Source organism: Pelobates fuscus, chromosome 12 (genome assembly GCF_036172605.1).
Source record: "Pelobates fuscus isolate aPelFus1 chromosome 12, aPelFus1.pri, whole genome shotgun sequence".
Lineage (NCBI taxonomy): Eukaryota > Metazoa > Chordata > Amphibia > Anura > Pelobatidae > Pelobates > Pelobates fuscus.
The window spans coordinates 111,120,425-111,131,137 of NC_086328.1; the positions used below are offsets into that span (position 1 = coordinate 111,120,425).

Genomic DNA, 10,713 nt, shown 5'->3' on the forward strand with positions numbered 1-10,713 from the left:
CTCCTTGGGTGAAGATGGATTTTTTTTTTTTTGTACTCCTTTTTTTTTTTATTGCGTTGGTTATTATGTTTTTTTATTTGCCCTTTTTTGGCTGAAAAAATAAGATTTTAGAAGAAAGAAAACATCGAATGGTAAGTTTTTTTTTTCTTTACAGGTTCTTAGTTAAAGGTCCCCCCCTCATTATTTTTAGGGTGAGGGGGGTAGGTAGGGGTATAATTTATTTGGGGGGACCCCTAGTCACCTGGGGGGACATTTTCTTTAGGGCCCCCACCCACCGCTCAGGGGTGGGGGTGGGGGGAGGACAATATGTCCCCCCATTGGTATTTAGGGCCCCCACCCTTATTAGTATTTAGGGCCCCACCCACCACTCAGGGGTGGGGGCCAGGGGGGAGGACCTTAGGTCCCCCCCCTTATTAGTATTTAGGGCCCCCACCCACCGCTCAGGGGTGGGTGCCAGGGGGGAGGACATTAGGTTCCCCCCTTATTAGTATTTAAAGCCCTCACCCACCGCTCAGGGGTGGGAACCAGGGGGAGAGGACCTTAGGTCCCCCCCCCTTTTACTTAGTATTAGTAAATTTGGCTGAAAGACTTTCAGCCTTTTGGTAGATAATCTACTAAGCGGCTGCAATAGAAGTCCCGAAGTCCCGAAATGCCGAAGTGCCAAAGTTCAGAAGTGCTGAAGTTCCAAAGTGCTGAAGTTCCAAAGTGCCGAAGTTCCAAAGTGCCGAAGTTCCGAAGTGCGGAAGTTCCGAAGTGCTGAAGTGTCGAATTTCCGAAGTGTCGAAGTGCCGAATTTCCGAAGTGTTGAAGTGCTGAAGTTCCGAAGTGCTGAAGTGCCGAAGTTCCAAAGTTGCAGAAGTTCTGAAGTCTTGACGTGCCAAATTGCCGAAGTCCCGAATTGCGAAATTCCCGAATTTCGGAATGCCGAACCCATGCACATGCCTAAACTTCACAATTTTCTCCTGTAGGCTTCCTGAGTGATGGCATACCGAGCCAGTAAAATTTATTTTACACGCTCGTAATCATGGATAGCTGAGTCGGAACTGCCCGGTACACTTCTGCCGCTCGGCTGGAGAGTTTGCTGCTCGCAGCCCAATGTTCTTTCTCTAGACCCTCCAGAGCGCACTGCCTCTCGAAAACCTGCAAATAGGTATTGATCTCCATTTCCCCGTCAATTAAAGTTTTAAACAGAGCATAGTTTACCTTTTTGCTCTGCACTCCATTTATAGATCCAGGGACAATGTCTCAGCTGTGCACAGGTTTGCATGTTGTGCCATCTGGGTTACGCTCACCTGCTGCATGATCTGCGCCACAATGGCTTTGGTCCCAACAGACTGAGTTTCCATGTTACCTTCTGTTGAAACTCAGCTTCCTCCCGGGTCACGCTTACTGCACTGCTGGTTTGGTCGCCATTCTCCAAAGCAAGAAACTGAGGACTCAATGATCCCCTAATAAGAACCGAGAATGAGTGGTTTGTGGAGGTTAGGATCCAGCACTTACAGACATAGCAGGCATGACCAGAGCTCCATGGTTTAACCCCTTAAGGACACATGACGTGTGTGACATGTCATGATTCCCTTTTATTCCAGAAGTTTGGTCCTTAAGGGGTTAAATACTGCCATTTAAAAGAGTCAATAATTCTGTTCATGTATGGAGGAAAGAGCTATAATGTAGAGGATTTGGGGTGCAACTCTAGCAAGTCAAAGAAAAAGCAACTGTATCCCAAAAGTTTGTTCCAGTTAAGGTGATAGTCTCATTGCATGTCATGGGTTAAGTCAGTAACAGACATCTCATTTCTTTACCCATCTGGAAATGCACACTCCACAATAATGAGGCAATTTATACTTACACTCAGCAGCGTTATAACTCATTATAGTGAATAGTATAAAATCACAATTAGACTCAGTGAATTTCCAGTTCTTAGAACACAAGTTCCCTTTGAATGCAGATCTGACAGGTGTCTCCAAACCTTTGCTCTGTCATTGGCCATAAATGAAACATTTGACATGGTTATGAAAAGTTTAAACTCCTTTTGTGATTTGTTAAGCCGACCTAAAACAAACCAAAAACTTTGTGGCTTTCCTTGTATAAAACCATGTTACTTTTAGCACGAAAATAAAACAAGCGATAATTAATCAAAATGTATACTTATATGTTCCAAAAAAAAAAAAAAAAGTGAGTGTTCCATGCCATTTCAGGTTTTGTTTGGATTTCACTGTTTCATCAACAGCCAGAACATCCCTAGAATGACTTACTGCATTATAAAATATAAATTAATATACAATAATTAAAGGGACACTCCAGGCACCCAGACCACTTCTGACCATTGGAGTGGTGTGGGTGCCAACTCCCACTACCCTTAACCCTGCAAGTGTAATTATTGCAGTTTTCATAAATTGCAATATTTACCTTGAAGGGTTAAGTCCTGCTCTAGTGGCTGTCTAATAGACAGCCACTAGAGGACACTTCCGTGTACATGGAACACTAAAAGTGTGCTATAATGTCGCTGGACCTCCACACGCTATGTGAGGACCTCCAGCGTCACTGAAATCAGGGCCGGCCTTAGGGGTGTGCGAGCTGTGCGGCCGCACAGGGCGCCATGGAGCAGGGGGCGCCCTGACAGCCGACACAGCCTGCACATGGACGATGTCAGGGTCTATTTAAAAAAAAAAAAAATTTGCGGCAGAGGGGGCGGGGCTTACCGAGCTGCGGGGGCGGGGCTTATCGCGAGGCAGAGGCAGGGCTAATACCTCCCGAAGCCCCTGCTGCACAGGAAGAGGGAAGGAGTCCCTGCTTCCCCATCAGCCAGCTGCATCCACTGGCTAGAGGTAAGTGTGACTGTTTGCCTGTCAGCCCTCTTTTCCAGCCCTCTATGTGTCCCACTATTCCCCCCTCCCAGCCCTTCATATGCTCCTATACCCCCTCCAGCCCTTCATGTGTCCCTATAGCCCCCCCAGCCCTCCATGTGTCCCTGTACCCCCTCCCAGCCCTTCATGTGTCCTTATAGCCCCCCCCCACATGTCCCATGTGGCTGTGTGACTGTGTGTGTGTGACTGTCTGTCTGCCTGACTGCCTGTGTGTGACTGTCTGTCTGTGTGTGACTGCCTATGTGTGTGTGTGTGTGTGTGTGTGACTGCCTGTGTGTGTGACTGTGTGTGACTGCCTGTGTGTGTGTGTGTGTGACTGTCTGTGTGTGTGTCTGCCTGTCTAACTGTCTGTCTGTGTGTGACTGCCTGCGTGTGTGACTGCCTGCCTGCGTGTGTGTGTGTGTGTGTGTGACTGCCTGTGTGTGACTGTCTGCCTGCCTGTGTGTGAGACTGTCTGCCTGCCTGTGTATGTCTGTCTGTTTGTAACTGTCTGTGTGTGACTGCCTGTGTGTGTGTATGACTGTCTGTGTGTGTCGCTGTAGCTGTGCCATTGTGTGTGCCTGTGCCTGTATGTGTGACTGCCTTTAACTGAGTGTGAGTGTGTGTGTGTGTGTACATGCCTGTAACCAAGTTTAAATTTCCCCCACCCCTTCCTTTCAAGGCCGCACTTTGACTGACAGACGCTCACTCACTGACAGACGCACACTCTCATATACACTGACAAACAATGACATACACACACACACACTATTACTTGGACACACACTGACAGATGCACACTCTCACTGACAGATGCATGCACTCACTGAAAGACGCACGCCCCCCACTGACTGACACTTACACACTCACTGACTGACACACACATTCACTCACAGACACACACACACACACACACACACACACATAAACACTTACACACACACTTACAGACACCTACAGACAGACACACACACACACACACACATTCACTTAGACATACACACAGACATTTCCACTAACACTCACAAACTAGTATTTTTTTAATTTTATTTTAAATCCACCCAGCCTCCATGGGAGAGCTGGAGTGGATTTCTTGCCTGCAGTCCAGTGTGGCTGCTGGGCGGGCAGGCAGGGGGCGCACAGACTGAGTAGGCGGCTCTTAGTGATGCCGGGAGCCGGACTGACGTCATATTCCGGCTCCCGGCTTCATTAAGCGGCGCAGAGGGAGCTGAGCAGGAAGAGCTCAGGTGAGTATGCTCCTTCGCTGCCCGCTGCCAGCCTCGGGGGGGGGGGGGGGGGGCGCTCAAACATGGCCAGCCGTCCAGCTCTTGAGCACCCCAGGACGTGAGGCAAGCAAGGGATCTGCCTGGGGGTTTGGGGGCGGCTTTTTTTGCCACCCCCTGCAAAGTGCCACCTAAGGCAGATGCCTTGTTTGCCTCACGATATACACGTCCCTGGTGCCTGTGTGTGTTACTGTATTCAGGCAACTTGGTGGGTGGTGGGGGGGCGCCATGAAGACTTTTCGCACAGGGCGCCTATTTGCCTAAGGCCGGCCCTGGACTCAACCCATAACACCTGGAATTACAGACTGTGCAAGATATCTCTCTGCACCATAAATAAATAAATAAATAAAATAATGGGCTGGTTAGGAAGTTGTTCTGAACCCCCCCACCTGCTCTGTGGATGAGTGGTCCAGCTCCTCACTGCCCAAATGGTCAATCCGCCCCTCATACAGCATATTAACTCGGCAGCCAGATTTATTGATATACACAAGGGGGAACACCATAAAGCTCTTCTTCCTTACTTGCTCTTCAGGGAAGATTTATCAATCTATGCCATTAAAGGCAATTTATAAACTGTAAACTTATTTTTCTAAACAAAGCACACAACTAAATGATTGCCCTTTGTCCATATATAGCTCTTGTTGTGCATACTAGCACTCCAATTTATCTTGCAATGGTGGTGATAAACTAGGCAGCCTTTACTGGTACTTTATTGATCTGCAATAACACATAACATTTTCGATTTAGTTATTCTCACTGAACATGTACTCAAAAATAGAACTGGCAACCCTCCTTCCCAAATAACTAACCTGTCTTGTATTGGCTTGGTGTGTTTGTGTTGTTTCTCCACTTCTGACAAGTTAACACAAATATGAGATGTATTTAAATGTGAGATTCTAATGATCTGTTTCAGCTGAGAACCGACAAAGACTATCAGCTGATGAGCGTAGAAGGGAATACTATGAAGAACAAAGAAATGAATTTGAGAACTATGTGGAGGAGGAGCAAGATGGTAAGAAAGCATACTGACGTCAGAATGCTACTTCATACACTACTATAAATGTATTAATTTCCTTAATGTTTACATTACAGACATTATGAGGTAGGGCAAGTGGAGAAAGGAGAGGATATACTTTGGACATTGGATGGAATGAAATGGTAACTTTAAGTGCAAATATCCAGAAAATAGACCTTTTTCACAATTCAAGACTTGTCTAACTTTCTGCAGACACATGGGTGTAAACAAGATACATCATTTCCTGGCTGTTCCTTGAACAGACTCATTTCATAAAAAAAATAAAAAATAGGCTAAAGCTGATGACCAGTGTGTGCAGAGGGTGGATCTACTACACTTTTGTAGAATAACAGGATTATAAACTTGGTTGCAAAGTGACAAAAAGTATGGGACTCTATCAGTACCCATATTTCAATACCAGTGCTAACATAAAATTAGCTCCCATCTTTCAAAGAATTGGTCACTAACCAGGGATTTAAAAAAAAATTTTAAAAGCATATCTGTAAAAAGAGATCAAAACAAACCTTATTTTTCTTAATGTTTCTATAGAAACAACAAAGTATTTTAGAGTGCTTATGAACACTCCACTTATAGCTGTGAAAAATAAAAAACTAAACTGTGGGGTTAGTGCCATATCAATCTCCAAAGATCAATTGTCCATCCAATCAGATGTTGAGCGAACTGGAAAGTAAATACAGTCCCTCAGCTGTACGTTCTGTCCATCCCAACTCTGGAAAGACTGTTTAAAGGAACACTAAGCACCATAACTGAAATAACAGGAATCCCCAATCACTGCCTGACAGTAATCTGTCAAGCCATATATAGAGTTTGAAACATGACCTTGCTGTATCAGGTTTGTACAGTCCTTCAGGTATGTATTCTTTTGCATTAACATATAAACTTATAGTAGATTTGGACAGCATTCATTGGCTGAGAGCAGTCGGTGGACACCACTCACACAGTCTAAATCTGCTATGAGTTGGTATAATAATGCAGACATATGAACTTCAGCTTTATTAACACAACTCAGACTGGAAACAACCAGGACAGACAAGGCTCAAAATATCAGCCCAGTGTTCAGAGTGTATCTTAAAAGGCATCTCCAACTGTAACTCTTTAAAATATAAGACTAGCTATTGAAATTTTGACTAGTCAGTGAACCGCTGTTTTAAAACAAAAACAAAAATGTTTTTTTTACATTTTCTTTTTCTACTGCAGAGCAAGAAGAAAGGAGCCGTGAGCAAATTGATCAGTGGCGCCAATGGCATTATGATGGACTGTCGCCATCCTACCTCTACCAGCGCCAAAATATTTAAGGTCTAATAGGAATAGAGACCAACCTAATATTTTGTGTTAATAAAAACGATTCTCTCAGTAAAAATTATAAGTGATCTGCAAGCCTTAACATACATGCGCTGCAGATGTGAAATATCCCAGATTTTTAGAATAAATTTTAAAGAGTCTTTTAAAATGTGTTTTGTGCAGTTATAGAATAAGTTATACTAATGTTTATGGACCATTTGTTTAGCTTGCATACTAGTTCTCGAGTTGTAAAATTTTGTCTCTTACCTTTAACTTTTTTCCTAGCAATATCTAGGCATCTTTCTGTACATTTTATAACTAATTCAATACAATTAGGTTATATTTTATAACGTTCAGTAATATGCTATTTTCAGGACAGGGCAAAGGAAAAAATAAGCAGAAATTCTAATGTTTAAAAAAAAAAAAAAAAAGTGTGTGTGGTATACAAACCTAAATAAGATAATAAAAAGTATTGTAACATGCCTCTGTTGAATAAATACATAGTAGCACCATTGATTTGATATAAATTTGATACACTTGAATATAGGATTCCATTTGTGTGATCCTCACAGCTTGGCTTACCTGTCCCTCACCAAAACACATAAAACATAGGCAACTGCTATAAATTTTACTTTTTACTAAAGATATATTTTTGGGGATTCAGCTTAAAGGGACACTATAGTCACCTGAACAACTTCAGCTTAATGGGGTTGTTCAGGTGAGAACTATAGCTCCCTGCAGCCTTTCTCATGTAAACACTGTATTTTCTGAGAAAATACAGTGTTTACATTGAAAGCTAGGAACACCTCCAGTTGCAGAGGGACTTCTGAGTTGATGGAGGCATAATATGCCTCCATCCACTCAGATCTGCTGTCAGCAGAGCACAGGGCAGCACTGTGCACAGCCTCCTGTGATTCAGTGTCTACTCCCTCTGCATGCAGACACTGAACTTTCCTCATAGAGATTTATTGATTCAATTCATCTCTATGAGGAGATGCTGATTGGCCAGGGCTGTGTTTGAATCATGCTGGCTCTGCCCCTGATCTGCCTCTTTGTGAGTCTCAGCCAAGCCTATGGGGAAGCACTGTGATTGGATCTGGCTATCACATGTCAGCAGACTGCTTGTTTTTCCTGAGTCTAACAGCATGCAGATTTACAGCTTCTGGCTTGAATACAGTAAGATTTTTACTATATTTATGGAGGCATGAGGGACACGGGGGGGGGGGGGGGGGGGCTAGATGGACGTGTTAACACTATAGGGTCAGGAATACATGTAGTTGCACTGGTGACTATAGTGTCCCTTTAACTTCTTCACTCAATCACTCTACACGCTAATCACTGAATTTCAACTCAGTGCTCAGTACAACATTAGTGAAGAGCTTTGTAAAGCACTCAAATGTAGTTTATTAACCCAGTGGGACACAATTCAAAATGGAGTCCTTTCGGTACTTAAGTGGACTCTCAATGGAACAAACACATCGTCCCAGGCAGCTGCTCATAGATTACTGACAAAATCACTTTGTAATGGTTTACAGATCATAATTTTTTTCAACAGATGAAAAATCAGTCTCTAAGCTAATGCCATGTATGTTATTTTTAGGCCCTGTCAAAAAAAGATTAAGAATTATTGGGTTAAGGCAAATACTAGTCCTGCTGAAATCAAACTACACCAAAGAGCATGATCGATATATGCAGACTTCTATCTGTAGAGCTATACAATGTGGGACTCAGCAAAGTAGTGAAGAACCTGGCAAATGGTTGTATCTGCCAGGTTCAGTTGCAGATCCACTTAGTCTTTCAGCTTGCTAACTGCTATTACAATGTTGGATTTGGTATGAGTCACTAGAATGAAAGCTAAAGAGCGACAATGCGATAAAGATATCGGACATATATGAGAGGAAGATGTGGAATTTACATCACCCGAAGTCTGGGTCATTCTTACTCTGAGATGTTCAGTAGACTAGATAGGGTATTGTTCGGCCACAAATCATACCACAGATTTTAAATTTTCTGTGTCAATCATGCCCTGGCCCTGATACATTCATTTAAGCAACTTGTACAATTTTCACATGGACTGGCTTTACACCACAAACCCAAAAGAATAATTCACACAAAATGTTTTTTTTTTTTTTTTTTGCAAATCTTTTAATGTAGAGAAGGCAATAAGAAAATGAGGCTTGTAGGCCTCCATGAGAAACATTGTGGAAAGATGTAGCACAAAGCATTTGTCATTCCATCTTAGGATACAACTTAACAGACTTTGAAACAGTGTGGTATACATGGTATAGGCATGGTATAATTGCAGTGTATACAGGTATGACTTGAGGGCATATTCACAGTGGTCACTCTCAGTCTATAACTTGGCATGTATACACGATTTTCGTTCCTGCTCGATGCGTGTCCTCCTGCATGTGTATTTATCGCTTCCTTCCACCAAGTATGGAGCTTATTTTTTTCCCCGTCAGGGATGGGTTTAACGAAGAGGGGTAAAAGTTGTTTGAAAAGGAAAGAAGAAGTGAGGGTCCATAGGTACAGGAGAGGCTTTCCCTGGTCTCCATGTCGCCAGATCTAAGCGAGGTGTGAGCAATGTGTTGGTACGAAGTGTTGGGGAGTTATTCGGTTCTGGTAATGCATCGTGTGGCATGTACCCTGGTGAGTGCAGGTTAATCTGTGTCCGTGTAACCGTTGGTCGCTGTGAAAACGTCTGGACGTTGACCTAATGAGCTTTCTTGGACCTTCCTCTCCAGGGACCGGTCCATAGAGTTGGTTGAGTAATCTTCTGGTCGCCCGCCTGTGTGTTGTATCCCATAGTCCATTTTGGGGAGACAAAATGTTATTTAAACAATAGGAGCCTTACATTGCCACCTTGGATGCTCATCTGCAGGACAGACAAAAAAGGACACATACTATAAATACATTGCATATAGCCAGCACACACTACACACACATATTGCATACAGCAAGCTCCTGGGGGGAGGACTAGGTAAAAAGAAGAAAAGCCAGAACCCCTTCCCCCCTGCACTCCCACCCCATACAAAAGAGTGTAGTATGTCCAAACCTATCCTTCTAAATTGATGTGCAATCTTTGCAAAAAACAAACAAACCCTATTACTAGAGCCTAATCATATCAGGATATAGGTAAAAAGGACTGGTGCTTTTAACCCCTTAAGGACACATGACATGTCATGATTCCCTTTTATTCCAGAAGTTTGGTCCTTAAGGGGTTGAGGACCACTCCACAGTTACAAACCATGGAGGAAAAAAAAAAAAGAAGATGTACCAACAATAAACACGTTTGCATTTTTATGCATGTATTCAGTGAGGGTGTATCATAAAAGCTTGCAAAAGCTGCAGTTCCTATGAACTGCAACCATTGCAAGATTCCCCCCCCCCTTTCTCTGGAAGCGACTGAGTCAGCACCCAAGTCTCGCTGACTTTCACAGGGAAATAACCAGAGGCTAGTCATTGAGAAGCTGCTTAAGATATCTCCTAGTGGTAGCACCCAACCTCTCTCAGTCAGCACATATGGCATTTTAGAGGGTGTGTATATATGTATAAATATAAATAAACCCAAACTTTTGCACTCCAACCTCCAATCAGAAAAATAAACCTGGTGCCAAGTAACACTGTAAATACCGGCACACCTGGCTTTGTAGTCAATGTTGTTCTTTTATTGTCAGAGACATCAACGTTTCAGTTCCTCAACAGAACTTTCATCAGGACAAAACTTATATCCTGATGAAAGTTCCGTTCAGGAACGTAAACGTTGACAAACACATTTAACGCCTTAAGACCGCAGCCAAATCTGAGCCAAGGGAATCTATGGTGGCGCTAACAGATGTATTGAAGGCAGGGCCGGCCTTAGGGGTGTGCGAGCTGTGCGGCCGCACAGGGCGCCATGGAGCAGGGGGCGCCCTGACAGCCGACACAGCCTGCACATGGACGATGTCAGGGTCTATTTAAAAAAAAAAAAAAAAAAAAATTGCGGCAGAGGGGGCGGGGCTTACCGAGCTGCGGGGGCGGGGCTTATCGCGAGGCAGAGGCGGGGCTAATACCTCCCGAAGCCCCTGCTGCACAGGAAGAGGGAAGGAGTCCCTGCTTCCCCATCAGCCAGCTGCATCCACTGGCTAGAGGTAAGTGTGACTGTTTGCCTGTCAGCCCTCTTTTCCAGCCCTCTATGTGTCCCACTATTCCCCCCTCCCAGCCCTTCATATGCTCCTATACCCCCTCCAGCCCTTCATGTGTCCCTATAGCCCCCCCAGCCCTC

The 10,713-nt window shown here is 44.0% G+C and overlaps 1 protein-coding gene across 1 annotated transcript; it reads left to right on the plus strand.

Moving 5' to 3' along the window:
* Positions 1-5,041: 5,041 nt before the first annotated feature.
* LOC134578398 (unique cartilage matrix-associated protein) lies at positions 5,042-6,958 on the plus strand (the record flags this gene model as incomplete). Its single annotated transcript, XM_063437391.1, has 2 exons — positions 5,042-5,141; positions 6,363-6,958. Coding segments are annotated over 2 exons (198 nt in total), but the record flags the coding sequence as incomplete, so codon positions are not given.
* Between the last annotated feature and the right edge of the window lie 3,755 nt (positions 6,959-10,713).